The sequence below is a fragment of the Aythya marila genome (assembly GCF_965140915.1).
Source record: "Aythya marila genome assembly, chromosome: Z".
NCBI classification, from domain to species: Eukaryota; Metazoa; Chordata; class Aves; order Anseriformes; family Anatidae; genus Aythya; species Aythya marila.
The window spans coordinates 61,250,667-61,269,165 of record NC_139080.1 but is presented as its reverse complement, the minus strand read 5'-3'; the positions used below and the strand labels follow the sequence as shown (position 1 = coordinate 61,269,165).

Sequence of the window (18,499 nt, the reverse complement as noted above, 5' to 3'; positions counted from 1 at the left end):
TTGACGTGTGCATGTATATTTATTTATACCTTTGCACAAGCATTAAATGCATCTGACAGTGTAGCAATTTAACATATGCCAGAGCTGAGTTGATGTAACTGGGTAATCTCTGCTTTGTTCTTGGTTCTTTTCTCAGTAATGACTAACAGTGTTAGCCTCTTATGCAGCTACTAAGCACAGAGGCTAATATTGTTATAGATTTATCACGATCCCAAATTCCATTCCAAAAATGGCAATAGCTAATAGTTGTAGAGGATTGCTCCCCCATGTGCATCACTGCACACATTTATCTACATTGACTTCATCTGCCATTTTACTGCATGCTTAATCAGTTTGAAGTCCTTTTCCAATTCCACAGTTAGCCTTGATTTTTTTCTATTACCTTAAATAGTTCAGCATCTCTGGCAAACTTTCTTGTCATTATTCTCCCCTTTCCCATTAAAATATGAGCAAGCTTGCTTTAAATACAGCTAAAGCTGTCTTAGTTCAAATGACTGCATACATTCCCTAACCACGGGGAAACATGCATATACATGTTTTTTTAAAGAAGAGTTCACTGTTTGACCCCAAAAGGAACACTGACTGTTTACTCTGTTGCCATTTATGTGCTAAAGTAGGTCATATTATTCTATCATCGGTTTTCTTATTATTCTTCAAATATTTTTTTCTGTAAAAGAAGCTGATTACTTGCATCTGAATCAGTCAAATAATATATTCATCCTACTATCCAGAGCTCTTGCAGCTGGTTCCTAATTCCAGGTACAGTACCCGAGAAACAGCAGAAGAGAAAATGACCATCCAGCAACCACCATTACTTAAGATTAGTTCCTTATGTGCATTTTTGACCTGTGGGCATGCATACTCCAAAGCATTTGAGATCAGAGATCCTGCTAGAATTCAGGTTTATTCATTCCCTTCCCTGCTTTTGACCACTACCTAACATACACTAGAAACGTGTCAAAAAGCAGCATGCCCCATATGCACCAATGGTCTCCTTAACTCTAGATTTTTCAGCTATAAGGGACTAAAAAGTTGGAAAGAGGAAGAATGGTAAGCCTTCACAAAAACAACTTATTTTTCTCTCCTTTTACACGTTTTACCTACATGCAAATTCTTACTGTAAGACATCCCACATACTTACTTGGAGAAGGGCTACAGTTCACTAATGGAACAGTGACTTGAAAATCATTCTGCTAGCTCCAACTTTACAACTGGAAGTACAGCGCTTGGCAAAAACAAACAGAACTCATTTAGATGCCCTGAATTTCAGAAGCAGATGTTCCTCAGAAAATGCCACCAAGGTCATTTGAGATGAACAGAAGTGAGAGCTTTCTGAAAGCTTCTGCTCCATGTATAGAAAAATATCTTATATGTTAACACAAGCATGACATCCACGAGTCAAGATCTTTCACAAATCCCAGAGATCAGAAACACAGGAAAAAAAAATGGGAGACAAATCTGTGCATTAGCTGACATGAAAGTAAGAAAATGCTCAAAGTATTAGATGAGTTCCCAGCCACGGCTAGAAGTTGACCCTCTTGAGGGACAAGAGGCATTACAAAGGGATCTAGATACATTGGAGCATTGGACAGATATCAATGACATTAATTTCAACACAGGAAAACGTCAGACACTGCACCTGGGATACAGTAATGCTGGACACAAGTACTAGGAGACGAATGGCTGGAGAGCAGCTCAGCAGAAAGAGGCCTGGGGGTGCTGGTGACAGCAGGCTTGGCATGGCCAGCAGCGTACCCTGGCAGGCAAGAGGGCAAACCACATTGTGGGGTGTGTTAAACACAGCATCACCAGCCAGTCAAAAGTAGTGATGCTCCCACTATATTTAGCATTGGTACAGCCTCACCTTGAATACTGTGTGCAGTTCTGGGCTCCACAATGTGAAAAGGATCTAAAGGTACTTGGAAAGTGTATAGAGGGCAGCAGCAAAGCTGGTAAAGAGGCTGGAAGTCATGTCCTAGGAGGAGAAGCTAAAGGTACTTGGGTTGTCTAGTTTGGTGGAAAAAAAAAAAAAAAAAAAAAAAGGCTCAGAAAAGATGTCATGGTCTGTACAACCTCCCGAGGAGGGGAAGTGGAGAAGGAGGTGCCGGTCTCTTCCCCCAGTAACATAAGGACAAAACGCATGGTAATGGCACAAAGCTGTGCCAGAAGAGGTTCAGACTGGACACTAGGAAAAATGTCTTTACTATGAGGGTGGTCAAACACCAGAACAGGCTTCCAAGCAAGGTCATTGATGCCCCATGCCTGTCAGTGTTTGAGAGGCATTTGGACAGTGCCCTGATTAATATGCTTTATCCTTTGTTTGGCCCTGAAGTGGTCAGGCAGTAGGACTCAATCTCTGTAGGCTTCTTCCAGTTGAACTATTCTAATTCTAAAAGATAGGGCAGGACAATCTTCTAGGACAGAATCCTTCAAGGCCATCTCTAAGGCTAACAGAAGTAATGTAAATAAGAAAGGTATTTTTACGATAAAGATGCAGCAAGGTAAGTAGCAGTTGGGAAACCAGGAAAGATGGGAAGAATGGAACCGAAAACCTTCAGGAATAATGTGTGTGGGAGAGAATCATTAACTGCCAGTGGGCAAAGGGACAAAGTTGTCAGAAAACCCTTAATAAAACCATAAAGAGTGGCTCCTATCTTTCCTGATTTTTCAACTGATGATTGTAGGGAAACACAGTCTTGAAGTACTCTGGCAAATGCTAAAACTAGAGCTGAATCAACTTGGCTGATCTTTGTTCCTGCTGTGTTTGCTTATTTTATCACAGTCATAAACATTCAACTTGAGCATTATCCAAAATTCAAACTTTTAAAAGCTGCACTAAAATGGAGATTTTTATCACGAATCTTGTATTCCCACATCTGGAATGACAGTAAGCACCAACAGAACAAGTGCAGTCGTCTCTTCCCAGGGGAGGTAATTCAGTGAATCTATGTCTGTATTAGCAATAGGAATGGAGAGTAAAGCAGGTATCAAAAGCTGCCAGGAGACTAAATAAAGAAAAGGGGTTTTACGAACATTGTCAAGACAGTGCTATTACAAAAGTTCCAGAAGGAACACTTCAAAGCCTGTTCCCCTCCTATACGCATCCCAGTCATAAAGGGATCGGAGTATGCCTTTGTCCTCTTAATAAATTGATACAAAACTCAATGCTCCGAGGAAAGCCAGAGAAAATAAGGTTCTTCATGTAAACACAACAGATTTGGAAGAACAGTTACTCTGTATCTACATTCACAACCTGGGTAGCTTTCAGCAGTACCCTGCTAATACTACGTAAAAGTCCCACAGTCTCCATCTAATTAAAGTACTGCTCTCAAAAGTGGCATTGTTTCCTCAACTTCAATGACTGTGTTTAACACTCAAAGTGTGAATGGAGCTCCACTGGCAGCTTTACAAACATTATGTATTGGCAAGATTCTGACAAATGCCACTGATATAGCTGAGTGCTGGCTTAATGAGCTCTAATCAAAGTAAACACTGCCTTTCTAAACTACCTTGTAGCACACGCATATACAGTTATCCAATTAGAAACAGTCTGCTCTGAAATATAGCCCCCCCAGTGACTGAGTAATAATGAATACAAATCCCAAGGACCCTTCTTTCTCATCAGAAGTAAGGCGAAAAATTCTGAATTTTATTTTTAGAGACAAAAGAGAAAAAAAAAAAAAAAGAAACCACACACACACAGAGTCCAATAGAACCTTAGGTAACAGTCAGCAACAAGTTCTAAAAATGGTCTCATCTATAAAGAGTGTCCTTATGGAAGACAAGAGCTATTCTATCAATAAAGCGAGGATGGAACTTATTAAGAAAAGACTCAAAGGGTTTTCTGTTAAGAGCTTAAACTAAGGAAGTGGGGTCCTTAATTAGAGGGGAAAAACATTAATTAGACTCTTCAGAAATCCTTTAGTAATTGAATGGAAGAAAGAATGGAAGACAGTGTAGAGAATAAAGTAAAGCTGATACAGTTGATAACTGGGCTTCAGTTGATGCTGACAGAGAAACAATTAACTTCTCAATACAGGCAAGAAGCCTTAAAAAAATAAGGAAAGCAAATTGGGGCAGATGGAATATCAAATCACAAATCTTGACTATTTAGTCCTCTTCTAGACTTTTCTCTGTCAAGTACAACTGCCCAAACCTGGAAGGAAACTTGCTTACTACTCCAAAACAACCAGCATCCAAACAGTTTCATGAAACATGCTGAAAAGTGGATGCTGACTTTGGATCTCAGTACATTCAGACAAAATCTGGGAACAGATCCAGTTCTGGGCCTGCTAAATCAAAGGATGAAGATCAAAAGAGTCTGATACCAAAACATCTGGACTATTGCTGGTAGAAAAGTCTCTTACTCTCATGTTGTGTGTAGAAACTGTTAGTTTTTTTTTAATCAACTTCCTCTTTTACAAATTTAGAAAATCCACCACTGGCAGAAGAAGAATGCTTTTAGACTGGAAAATCTAAGCTGTGAAGTAAAAAGACTCTTCAGAGCATTACTAGTCCCAAAATAGACACAGGCAGTGTTATTAAATCTCTCTCAATCATAATGTAGCAACTGACAGCAACTGATATGGTCAGCCTCCAAAGACAAACACAGAAAGAAGAATTTGTTTCTTCCTGTGCAATTCAAAGACTGACAATTTGTCTGTATGTCTGTTGAGATGCAGCTTCTATGTAAGAAACTGTGTGGGTGATACTGCAGTAGCCAGCTTATAAATGTGAAACATAATGACAGACAACATTGACTATGTGAATAAGCAGTCTTAAAATATGTGACAAAAACACATAATAGGTAAGGACAGCTGCCTTAGCTTTAAAATGCATACATTCTTCCCCAAGACCAAACATCGTGAATCCTTAACTCTGTAAAGGGTTCTCTATTTCAGGAGTACTCAAGTACTGTGTTCAGTTTTGGGCCCCTCACTACAAGAAATATCGAGACCCTGGAGCGTGTCCAGAGAAGGGCTACGAAGCTGGTGAAGGGCCTGGAACACAAGCCCTATGAGGACTGAGGGAGCTGGGGATGTTTAGCCTGGAGAAGAGAAGGCTCAGGGGAGACCTCATTGCTCTCTACAACTGCCTGAAAGGAAGGTGTGGGGAGCTGGGGGTCAGCCTCTTCTCACACATGATAGGACTAGAGGTCTCGAGTTGCGCCAGGGGAGGTTAAGGTTGGAAATTAGGCGAAATTTCTTAAGAACAGTAGTCTGGCATTGGAACAAGTTGCCTTGGTAGGTGGTGGAGTCACCACCCCCATGAATGTTACAGGAAGGGTTGAACCTGGTGCTTAGGGACAAGGTTTAGTGGGTGACATTGGTGGGAGGGGGATGGTTGGACCAGACAATCTTGGAGAGCTTTTCCAATCTTAATGATTCTATGAATCTATGTTTAGAAATTCAGATTTTATTTGGGAACAATATTAGTCAAATTCATTAAACTGATATATAGCACTAAATTGTTTCAACTTGTGTGTAGGCTTTACATGCAAGACTGCCTGGGTGTTACCTCATCAAGCAAAAATCCAATATACTTTTTTAAAATTCATTTGAAGTTGCACATTGTATTGCAAAAAGTATGGTTGTTTCTGGCAGGTTCTGAGATCACTAAAAAGTCCTCCAGATATGGATGCATAGGTATTCCCTTTTGTTTGATGTCTCTGTCTGGAACTGGATTTTAGTGTGCCTGTAAAAACTGATGCCTTTGAGTTAGCAAGAAGGGTATCAGATAATGGGGTTTAAACCCACTGTGGAACAAATAGCAATTAGACACCAATGCAGACTGAAAGAAAGAATCTTGCATGTTAAAATGCTTATGTCAATCCTCCTTCTAAAGCAGCTGGATTATTCACAGCTCTGTATCAACCCTTTGTGAAAAGCATATTCAGATCTCCTTCAGTCTACAATGCATCTCCAAACATTCATCTCTTTTCAGAAGCAAGAATTACAATAGAAAAATCTCTTTTTCTTCTGATGCAAATATTTTTTTTTTCAGTGACCAAGAGTGCCATGCTTGGCCAACGTAACCGCAGGTCAAAGAAAACACTGCTCATCACTTCTATCAGCTTCCAAACTGGCTAGTGGTTGTAGGGGGATATACCAAGATTGTTTGGAAACCAGATAAGGCAATAGGAAGATCTTCTTTGGGGATTCAGAACACTTAAGAACTTGAAGCTGCACAAGATTCCTCAGCTGAACAATTTTCAAGTGCTTTGTAAAAGAGCAGAAGCAGGTCTTCTACAATGAATTACACTCTTAGGGAAACCTAGATAAATTGCAACCAGAAATACCAGCCACAAATGCGCCTACTGAACAGGCAGGTACCCTGAAATCTTATGAGGCCTATAAACAAAAATACTAGTGCAGATTATTTTCTGCTATAGTAGAGCATTAAAGTATTTCCTGAAATCCTGGGGGACAAAGATCCTGAAATATATAAATACTGGATCTGTCTGAATAGTGCACGCACACACACACACACACACATATATATATTTGTTAGCAATGAAACATTCATCAGTTATGTTACAGTTTTGCATATCAAAGCATAAATTCTTTTGGTGATGTGTTTCAAGTACTTTTTTGAGAATTTTGATGTGGATTTCATTTTTTTTTTGATAGCTTATTTTTTTGACCAGCAAAGGACTGAATTGAGCAGACGAGAATTGATAGAATGTCTTTATCTCTCAGAATGTAATATTTTCCATCAATTGAGTTGAAAGCTATTACACTAGGAACATATTTGTGCCACACAAGGTGACAGGGGTCCCTGAAGGCTGATTATAAAGGAAATAAAAATTGAGGCACTGTCCACAAGGCTGCAAGTTGGTTCACGGTAACTCTAAAATCATCACAAAATTTCTGTACCAACAGAGCTGGTACTAAGACTGCAGGTGAGGAACCCTGTGATGTCTACAAATAATCAAATTCAATGAACTTTGTACCCATGGAAGTTGCTCTTCCCCAGTCTGATAGAATTAAACTTGGGGGTCTTTAAGACCAGAGTTCTCCTCTGATCCCAGTTTGATAGGTGGGAGACTGCTGTGGTCCTTTGTTCCAGTCCAGGCAGGAGCAAGGCATGTATCCTCAGTAGGCACACACATACCACATATATGACCAGCCACATAAATGAAAAGAGAGCAGAGCCTTTACCAGCACCCACAGAGCACTCAGAAACATGAGCAGAACAATCTGGTCCTGCTTGTACCCTACAGCTGAAAAGGTCTGAAGCTCGCTAGTCAGACACCATCACTTTCTTGATTCACAAGTACACTGCTGATGCCTCAATAGTCAATGTGGACTTTAAGTCTGGCTGATATCCAGGCTTGGATCTTAGGCTTCTTAACCGTTCACCATATCAGACTTCACCTCCTTGTAGTTGCAAACCTACATGCCAGTTTGAAGTTTATCAGCAGTTCACATGCATGCATAGAAATAAGAGACTTTCTAGTAACCATCAGACAGTTCTGTTGATTCCTCAATCCCATGGCCTCTCTCTTCAATAACTAAAAAGTAGACCTCTTATTCTACTTTCCTAATCTGACATGAAATTATTTAATTACCCTTACAAGCTTAAACTAATTGGTGAGCTAATAAAGAATCAGGATAGACTGTAGTGACCAAGCACAGATCCTTGTATTTCCCTTTTCCCTCTGTGTTCCCACATTTGCTTGCCTTCAATCCTTCTCTCTCCCCTCCTATGTCTTTTCCACAGAACAACGTAATAACAAGTATCTCATTCTTTTAGGAGATAACCTCCCTAGTCTTCATAAAGTGTTTTCTGATGAGTCACCTTGTCAGGTTTCACACTAGTAACAATTGTCCTCATTTGACAATCTCAGGTGTAGCCAATTTAGTGTGTTCCTTTCCTCCCTGGTTAGAGTTGCTCCATTTATTGCTGCTCCTTTGATCACTGTCAGATCCTTGTGTTTAATTGAGTCGTTAGTCAGATGCCATAGTCACTCACACTCTATAAACTGATTGTTTGGAGAACAAACATATGTTTTCTGGAGCATACAAAGTAACTAGCCACTGGGACCATAAGCACACCACCATACTTAGAGGCTGACAACTATGTAGGACATCAGTACAGCTATATGAAAGGGATCACAAAAGCAGATAAGCAGCATGACATCCTTTTTCAAGAAAAAAAAAATAAAATTTATAGACTCTCCCAGCCAATTTGATTTCTTCTTTTCTTATTATTCTTACAGTGTTTGTGTTTTCCAGTAATGATGCAGGAGGAAGGAGGATGGACGTAAAATCTAAAGAAATAACCAATGCCAGAGATGTGAAAGGACATGGTTCCAGATTTTGTTTCCTACTAACTGGCAACACAGAGATCAGAATTTTTCTGGGGTTCTCCTTCAACAATGGAGTAGCTCACCAAAGTGATGATCAAGACAGAAGTTACCCCATGATATCTCCTAATTTTTGTTTTCCAGAAAGACTATATTTGCATTGGAAATTTGCTGCTGATGGGGAAGTTGCTTCCCTAATAGAAATTACTTGAAAATGTAAAATAGAAATTGTTTGTTCTGTATGCAAGGGGATTCTCTCTCTATAGTTATTTCAGTTGAGAATACAAGGAAAAGAAGCCTGACTCACAGACTTTCTCCTTCCTTTATGAAGGACTCTGTCCTACCACCAGAGCTTTCAGAAGGAATTACTAGGTCTTTCTAGAAGAGGTGATACAGCAAGATTTAGATTTAAGAGCTCTAACTGCACCAACTCAGAGCAGCTGCTGAAAAGACCTACACTTCCACTTTGTCCAATTATGTGGGCTAGTGGGAAAAACAGCTTTAATACTATGTATACTATCAAGTAGAATATTGTCCTTCTGAACAGAGTAGGCAGATGGGTACACACAAGTGAAGAGAAATAAAAACACCCAAAGGAAATAATGTAACTCATTGCAGAAGTATGTACAAAAAATGAGGCACAACTGTAAGTCCAGAAATCAGAAAAAGGCTATCCTCTTTGCTACCTCTTTAACCATGAGCCAGCTACAATGAGTGGCTGCTGCCCTGTTGGAGGATGAGGACTTTCACTCCCTATAGTTCTGGCCAGTATGACGATGACTAGAACTTGGAGATAAATCAGTCTTTATTTAGAATCCTTCTATAACACCTCTTTATCGAAGTGTCAGGAAAGAAGCAGTATTTGAAACAATTAAGCTGTTAAGTGCCCTGGCATAAAAATGAGGATGGTGTTAGCCTGAAAAAATAGTGTTTGCATATAAATGTTAACACTGTTGTTGAACAGCAGACACAAACTTCCATCATAAGAAATAAAATATCATCTACTTCGTAGAGATAATCATCATTTAAGTTTAGTATTTTAAGAAAGGCTGTCAAGAACTAGCACACAGCTGAATATCTCTTCAAACAAAGCACTATATGTATGTATACTAATAAAATCAATAACAATAAAAACACCAAACAGCTAAATTTACAAGGCAAGGCTCTAGAAGAGGATGCATTGTGTTCTGGTATGAAAGAGATGCACAGAAAATGTTATTTGTTTCTTCCATGATCATCACAAAAGCCTCAAATTTTGAAGTCTTTGTTTATATTTGACAAGTTCAATACAATAGTCATTATTAAAATTGACACAGAAATATCATAGAATTGCTTGGGATGGAGAGAACCTTAAAAAACCTCTAGTTCCAACGCTCCTGCCATTGACAGGGATACCACCCACTGGATCAGGTTGCACAGGGCCCCATTCCACATGACCTTGAACATCTCCAGGGATGTGCAGTTATCTACAGTTGTCAAACATGAGCTTGGAAACACTTCTAAATGGAAGTAGAGTTCCCGCTTTTTTTGAAATATCAAGTCAGTTACATTTGTTATGGGTATGGTAATGCATAGCAATGCATAGTAAAGTGTATACCTAGTACACAAAATACACATATGCATTATAAATATGCACTCCATGTAAGAGGCAAGTACAACTCAATAATCAGACAAATGGCTATATCATAAAGCATGTATTTTCAGAGAAATTGATTATCGGACTGCCACATATTTGTGATTTTATTAACTGCCTGTATCACTGTTTCTCTAAACAGCCTCCCCCAAATCATAGCAGCTATGTGAGCTATTGAATCCTGGCTCTTTGCTTGGGACTGGACTATAAATCTGGTCATATAAATCGAGCAAATCAAGGCAAGATATGAAACAAAAGTCTGAGGAAGAATGCGTGTGCCTGAAATGGCATTGTTTTCTCCAGCTATGTCATTGATGAAATAAAGATATTACTTCTTCCTATAAATTATGTGTACTTCATTTTCCTATATGAATATAACATACTGAGGTATGGAATTAAAAAATGTACCAATGCTTATTTTTACTTAAGTTTACAACAAATGTAAAAGAAAGAATCTGTATGTTCAAAAACAAAGATGCATTTAGTTTTTTTGACAAACAGGTAGAGATAATTGTGCTCAGTGTCATTTTCGTCTACATAATAATCCCTTGAATTTATACCTAAAATGTTTTTAATTCTTGCTAAATGATCTGACGAAAAATAAATGAATATTAGGAGAGAAGTCAAAAAGATATACAGAGCCAATCAATACTTGCAGGGAGAAAACGAACTTAAGCAGAATTAGTTACATTTAGTAGGAGAACAAAAAGTATCTAGAGATGTATCAAACAGTAGTAACATCAACAGAAGTCTAAGAGACAAAGTTGTCAATAAATCAGGTGAGCATAACCTAAAGCAAAGTGGTATCTGCACAGCTCTTATCTATGTACATAACTTACTTAATGAGCAATACTGTCAGTGAATACACCTTTTGTAGTACCCAAATTTGGGGTGGGAGGTTAGGGTGTGTGTTGTGGAATCAGTTATATTAACCTGAAGCTGTTTGTACAGAGCGTGAATACTTACTACTGGTGACATAAGCTAAAATTCAACAGCCAAAACGCAGGAATTACTACGATTAGAGACTTCATAGAATACAGGTTACTTGAATGTGACAGTAATTGTTAAGAACTCTGCCTACCCAACTGGACAGGTCAAGTTTACACTTCAGCACATTCACCATGGCTTGTCTCTGCCATTAAAACACACTGTTCAGGGTTGGGGGTGAGAAAGGAAAAAAATATTTTGGAGATGCAAAGGAAAAGAAACTTTTGGCTTATTTTGCCATAACTTAAAGTGATGCAAATTTATTTTAGTTAATTGTAAATAAGTGTATATCCTACACTTCATACACACTCCTCCTAAGGAAAAGTTTCCTAAAGAACAGAAAAACTACTCATCAGAACTGTTTTTGAGAAGACACAGAATCCACTTTGGGAAATGCTTGTACTGGCAAAGATAACAAGCGATCAAAACTCTCTTCTTCCTTTCACTGTTCCTTAAGTAAGTAAAAAAAATAGGTCTTGACAACAAAATTAAGGTCAGTGTATGAGTCACACATTGCTGTCCATCACATAAATAACCTGCATACAATTTCTCTGTAATTTTTTCTGACAGGACTATTATTAAGCTATTATAACAACTACCTTCTAAGTAGCCATGCACTAAAAATGCATTTGTATATTTCACAAAACGGAGAGAAAGGGAAGTACTATTCCTTCCTTGTGTTAACAAATCTGAAAGTTACAAGAATCAGAAAATATTACATATCTTTAGAAAAATTTCAACAAACAAAAAGCTAAAACACTCTAAAGGGGAATTCCAGATGTAACACCAGAAAGATATTGCATATTTCCTTAAAACAAACAAAAACTCAACAAAATCCACGTGCTTAAGAGTTTGGCTCCTGTGGGTAGTGCACGCTGCATCAGTTGAAACAATAGCACCTCTCTGACTGATTTTAAAAAGAAAAGAGAAATACTTTGTTACCTCATGGAGGTGTCTGATTGGTATTCCAGGCAAACTGGTAAATATATGCAAAAAGCAATGTGCATCTTCCACTAACCAGGTAGCCCTAAACAGAGTTGCTTACTCTGCCTGTCTTTCAGTAGAGGTACCTTCAAACTGCTTTCCACAGGCACATTTTGGTCTAAAGCAGCTGTGCAAGTAAACTTTTGGTCAACCACACTTAACCACCCACTGCATTAGTTTGCAGAGGAGTCGGAGTGTGCACGGGGTAGTTTTCTTCTGTAGGAAAGTAACAAAAATTCCCCGGAGGTCTATGGAAATTACGCTCTAACCTTTGAATCAGATTACAATTGAATCTGACTTGAATTTGTTAACACTGACTAGTTCTTTGGATAGTTTTGAAGTCTACGCTGATACAGAAATAGATCTGTTTTGAGCAGGGACTGGATAAGATGACTTCTAGAAGTATCTATTGAAGTATTTTATGATTCTATGGTGTAGATGCATGTGCCACAGCACTGACTGATTTGATCTGCTCCTGTTGTTCCGTATTATCTGCTATGTATACATAGCTTTCCATGTCCGATGACTCTAATTTAGCAGCTTCACATTTTAATCTAATACAATACAAACTACCTTGTGTACAAAAAAAAAAAAAAAAAAAGTTTATTGTGGCAGTACAGATCTCCCTGTAGGTCTCTTTTTGCTAAGGTAGATTAACCTGTGCAACACTCATTGCTGTCAGAACTAGAATGCTTTCAGGACTTTAGTTAGCTCCTTTCTGGTTCAGCTATTTCCACACCACACTGATAACAGCCATTAATGTGCTGCCTGTGTTATAGAGGATGAGGAACTAGAAAATCATAATGACATGTACAACCTGAAAAAATCTGTCAATCATTAAGTAGTGGAAATTAGCTTTAAGCTTGATATTATCCTCTCACAGTGCTTAATGATATCCATTATAAAACAGAATTAATTCCAATTTATCTGCATATTCATTAGCAGCTTAGTATACAACTGCTCATCTTTAGCCATGTTGTGATTTTAAAATCTGCTTGGTGCTGTCATCACGATTCTACTGTCTCAGTATGAAGTATTTCTCATTTTGTCCTTTTCAAATGATAGGAAAAAAAATTAAAGAGAAAAATGCAAAGAACAGAGAAAAAAACTGACAAGTAACTGAAAAGATTAATATATAAAAGGGTGAAACAGGATGAGCTATGCAAGAAAAAAAAAAAACAAGATAGCCTCTAGTTTCACAAAATCATAATGAAATAAGGTTTAATGTTTGGCATCTACATATTTCTGCTTAATTCTTATTTCCTAAGAAAAAAAAAAAAAAAAGCTAAGCTTGGTCTTCTTGTTCCACCTATTCATCCCAAATTATTTTTCACCTTTTTTCCCCACTTCCAATAAACTCTGATATGAACCATAACTCTCACTAATTAGGAATCTCTTATAAGCTTTCTAGAAAAAAATAAAAAAGCCAATACTTACTTAAAGAAGAGACTTTCACAATAGTACTTCAGTGATGTGCTGAAGTGTGAACTCGAGTTACCTGTTTTACTTGGCTTCCTAGTTATGCAATCAATAAACATATAATCTCCAAAACCTACCAAACACATACCGGTTCTTACCCAGGTGACAAAAATGGGAAGTAGATGCGTGAGAAGGGAAACAATGCAGACATTTGTGTGAGGAATAATGAAAGATGCAATCCTTATGTTGAGAATGTACAAGCAATTTCACATAACTCTTTAGGAAGCTATGTTTTCTTAATTACACTGCTTGTGGAATAACTTCTTTACTAAGTTCACTGCTTCCAAAACAGAAATAAACATTCATGTCTTAACTAGCCAGAAAAATCCAGACAATGATTCTTACCACATCTGTTCCATGTCTTCTTTCCAGCAGAAGTCGGAAGACATTAGCTGTAATCTTGTTATCTTGGACACCTTGTCCAAGGCCACGGTTGTCATCCTGCATAAGTCGACGATCCATGATTACTTCCAACTGACCTGAAAAAGTAATATAAGAGTTGTACTTGTAATAGGAATATGTTAGATTTCTATTAAATGTAAGAAAAAAAAATCAAAAATATAAAACTGTAAAAATTCAATTTTTTCTCTTGAATACAAAAGACTAATAATGAAACAATATTGTTAGGACTGATTTTGACAACAGTTAATGCTTTTGGATGTTTATAACCTTCCAAAATTTTAGCATACCTTTCAGAAGAAGGTCCTGTGAATTTTTAACATAGAAGTCTACATTGAAATTTAGTATAAGTTACTACTGTTAACTATTTCTTGTAACAAGTATGCTTGGAGCATCAAACTTCAAGAGAAGAATCGCCCCAGGTAGCTGCGGCTGTATGGAGAGAACTTCGATAAAGTAACCATCCTCATCTAAGAAAAATGTGAATGAAAGATTGCAAACCCCAAATACATTACAAATATATTTCTTCCTTTTTTTTTTTTTCTTGTTTATCTTAAAGTTGGAGGCAGAGGAAAAAACAAGTAGGTAAAATTAATAATAAATACTGATAATCACTCCTTCTTGGATTTTTTTCTTTCCCACTTGTGGGAGAAGAAAAATACTTTGTACCAGATGAAAATCGAGTATGAATTTCTGAGCTTATTCCAAACTGTAGCACTGCCATTCAGAATAGCTCAATTATCATGATGTTAAATCATAAATAGCCTTATGGAAGATGAAGTTCACATCTTTTCAAGTTTATAACTCCAAAGGGAAACCAGCCCAGGGCATGTAATTAAGGCTGTTATGGTGTTTGCACATTGAATCTTCAAACAAATATACTTGTTTCCTAAATAAAACGGCAAGACTGACACTTGTTTCCTAAACAAGAATTGCACAATTCCATCTACAATAAAAGGCTGTTTAGCAAGGCAGTCTCCTTTATACTTCTCCAATATTCTTCAAATACTTATCCAATTTTTCTAAATATTTGTTCTTACTTTTCTTGAGGAAAAGTAACAGAAAACAAAACAACAAAGAAACAAACAAAACAGACTTTGTGTACCCAAGTCAGATTTCGGGTGGAAATGAGTAACAAAAATCCCCATTTTGTACTATGCAATAAGGCTAGGATCGTTCGTCGAATTGATGGATTTTGTGGAACACAGTATGAACACAGACTGAAAGACAAATATAGTAAATCTCTGAAAAAAAAACCTAGATCCACAGTCAGAAGGACAAATCTATGATAAACTTTTTCTGAAACTACCTAAATACATTTTCAACATTCTTAAAGAAGCTAGAATGATTGATGGGTGACAAAAGAAAGCTTAAGGTGATTGTGAACAGAAAAACAAAAAAAAACAAAAACAAAACAAAACAAAACAAAATGATCACTGCTATTGAAGTTGGATAAAAAAAAAAATAAATTCCAAATTGGTTCAAAGGATAAAAAATAGGAAAATTTCTGGCTTAAAATGACAGAAAAGTATTTTGGTAGGCTTTGGGACCTAAGTGATCACTGCTACCCCAGTAATTATCCACTAGACTGCAGGAAAAGCCACTTCTAAATGACAGTGGTGCATATCATCTATCTGGATGTGGTCTTCCTTATTGCATGTAGGATAAACCACTCAGTAGTCAATTAGAGGAGAACTGAAGGGGACTTCCAAGATGACAGATGTTCAACATCTAACATTTAAAAAAAATTACACATCCCATCCAACAATAGGGAAAAGAGATAGAAAAGTAGGAATAAAGTTCTAGCTTATGTATCTTACAGTCTTTGATCAAGTTTCCTAGGAGCTGATATTGAAGATTGGTGACTATTTAGTGAGAAATCCAACTTCATTCTGCTGGGATCATCTGACAGTATGAATGTTAACTGTTTCATAGTAAGAACCTGACTCTAGTACAAGAACAGAAAGTCAGAAATATTCAGCTGCTCAGATAAAACTTGGATGGTAAGTTATGCCTTGAGAAGTTTCTCAGCGTGCTACTAAAAGCACCTGCTTAAACTGCAATTTTGATTTTTTCTTCCAGAACCCAATCAAGATCTTGAAGAACCTTCAAAGTAAGTTTCATGAAACATTGGACATGGCCTCACAACTTTAAGTTTCATTTTGGTTCTTTATTAAGTAGTCCCACATATACTCAGGAGAAATTTGGGAATCAAAGTTCTTTTATAAAATGTTACCTCATGAAAACAGATGAGATTAATGCGTTCACCCCCTTTTCTAATGACTACAGAGTAAATTTTTCATGTTGCTAACTTGAGTAGTATACTAGTTTGCTAAAAATTGTCAATGGTCAATGCCATTAACAGGTATGGAAGATACAACTTGCACTGTATAATATAAATTTTTGTATTGATATAGATGGAGAAGAGGGAAAAAATCCTCAACTGGCTTGAAACCAATGCTCACAAAAAGCCAGTTTTCCCCTGACACTTATCTGAACTGCTATACAGCACTACCCTTAACTTTTCTGACTTGAAGGAAGAGTAGGTCTCTTTGTGGACTTGCATGCTGCACATCTTTCTATGACACAGAGACTAAAGAACAAATACAGACACTATTACAAAGCAAATGAGCCTCTGAAGACTTGTTTAGTCTCCACTACCTATTTAATTAATGCCTGTATATGTTAAGTGCTGCCAAGTACATTCACAGGATCAGGCCAAAGGGATTTTTTTTCTAGCAACAGAGGAATCAGAAAATGTGTTTTGGATCTTGTATCAGGTGGTCTTAAAACAAAAGATAGATATTTTCCATTATGGACTTTTTAAAGCATCAGCATATAGGCCCGTGTTAACTAGAATGGTAAGTCAAACAGTCTCTCCATTGCTCGAAGTAAGGGAAAAAAAAAAGGCACACTGAATAATGTGCCTTTTGGACTGGATGTGCCCCTTACCTCTACAATGACTGCAAACAAGTTATTTCCTGAAACACACAAGACAACACAGACACCCTGACTAAAATAAGGAATCGTTTAATATAGCCAATCAACAGCTTCCTGCGTAAGTATAACTAAGGGGTGACAAAATACAGCAAATTTATTTTTTTTTTACATTCCCTTTCCTGCTTTTCCACAGATTTTTGACACACTGTACTTGGAGAAAAGCATCATCGCACAGCATCAAGGGATCATACACACTACTTTCTTTGAAAGAAGTCAAGCCACACTGAAAAAGTACATTGCCTGAGGGTATTTAAGCATATCATAGCTGCTTTGTGACAGAGGGTATCCAAGAGGCACACTTGTTCTAGCATACATGCAGATTAACTGACCCAAACATAGGACAGATTTCCAAGGCAATTCTGTATATCAACAGTAGTGATCAAACACTATACTAGTAAATATTGTTCAATTTTTTTTCCCCTTAAGTAGCTGTGTCAATAATTGAAATTTTTGAAACAACCTAGAACTGTCTCACTGAAAAAGACAGCAATGCATAGGATAAAACTTGATATTAAAAGGTTAAGTAAGTAATTCCCCAGTTAAAGTTACCAAAGCTATTTCCTTCAGTTATTTTAGCTGAGGTCATGCATTAGCTATGTGCCATTAAAAAATCCTGTTTCTTAAATAAACAAAACTTTTTAAACAACAGTGTAGTCTCTTATGTTGACAATACAAATGCTCTAAAAAGTACCCGTGGTCTTTTTATTTGTCTTGTGTCACAAGTCACAACACCTGAAATTAGAACACAACAGTATCTAAAAATCTTCTGCTTTTCTTGGGGTTTACTCATTAGGTAGAAGATTTGTGAGTGGAAAGAAAAACACCTGCATGTACTGCTATCACAATGAGGGTCAACAATGTGCTGAAGAATGGCAAAGGATATTCTCACTTGAGTGATTAGATATAAATTAAATCATCTCACTAGCTCTACCAATATCTGAAGTCTTCTGGTAGGCTCTAGTACCATAAATAAATAAAAATGTAAGACTGCTGTGATGAGTTTATCATTTGCAGATGGGATTTTTACACCATTTTGAGTCTCAGGCAAGGAAGACACCTCAGAAGCCTTAGAACATTCATAACCTTTAGCCAAATAAATTTCCTTTCTCCTTCTATCGTTCACGAGCAGGCAGATCTTATCACTGATGAGGACTAGAATCTTTATAATGATCATCAGTATTATGCCAAGGTCAAACAGAAGGTTCCTGAAGGAGAAATGGCTGTAACTCACAAGACAGGTATGTGTAAACCTAAATCACACTGGGGAAACAACTATGAAGTAAGATTAGCATTACGAAAAACAAGTGTACCTCTCAAACCATCTTGTTCTAATACCAGGAAATACCAACATATAAAAACTCTTTGCCCTAAAGTGAGTAAGACTTGACAATATTGCTGTCATTCTAGGACAATATTTATGTCTTGTCAGAATAGATACTAAGATGACAGTTCCTAAAAAGAAGTAAGCTTTGGCATAGTTTCTGGTTGGCTGTTGTTTATCTATTTATTTATAAGCATTCATTCAGTAGTTTTTCAAAACTATGTAAACTTAAACTTACAAGATATCACACCTAGTAGTTATACATCTAAAATTTTATGCCTTATGTTGTCCACTACTTTCCATCTTTCTATCTTATACTTTCTTGTTCTGGTAATGGTATAGACGGTGAACAACTGAACTGCGCTTCCATCCCTCAAAACCATTTGTC

The 18,499-nt window shown here is 37.2% G+C and overlaps 1 protein-coding gene across 1 annotated transcript in view; it reads right to left on the bottom strand.

Moving 5' to 3' along the window:
* MAN2A1 (mannosidase alpha class 2A member 1) overlaps positions 1 to 18,499 on the bottom strand; it is a 131,850-nt gene that overhangs the window by 14,151 nt on the left and 99,200 nt on the right. The window contains exon 19 of the mRNA XM_082783086.1: positions 13,737 to 13,870. Within this exon, the coding sequence (XP_082639212.1) occupies positions 13,737 to 13,870 (134 nt within the window). The remainder of the gene's footprint in view (positions 1 to 13,736; positions 13,871 to 18,499) is intronic.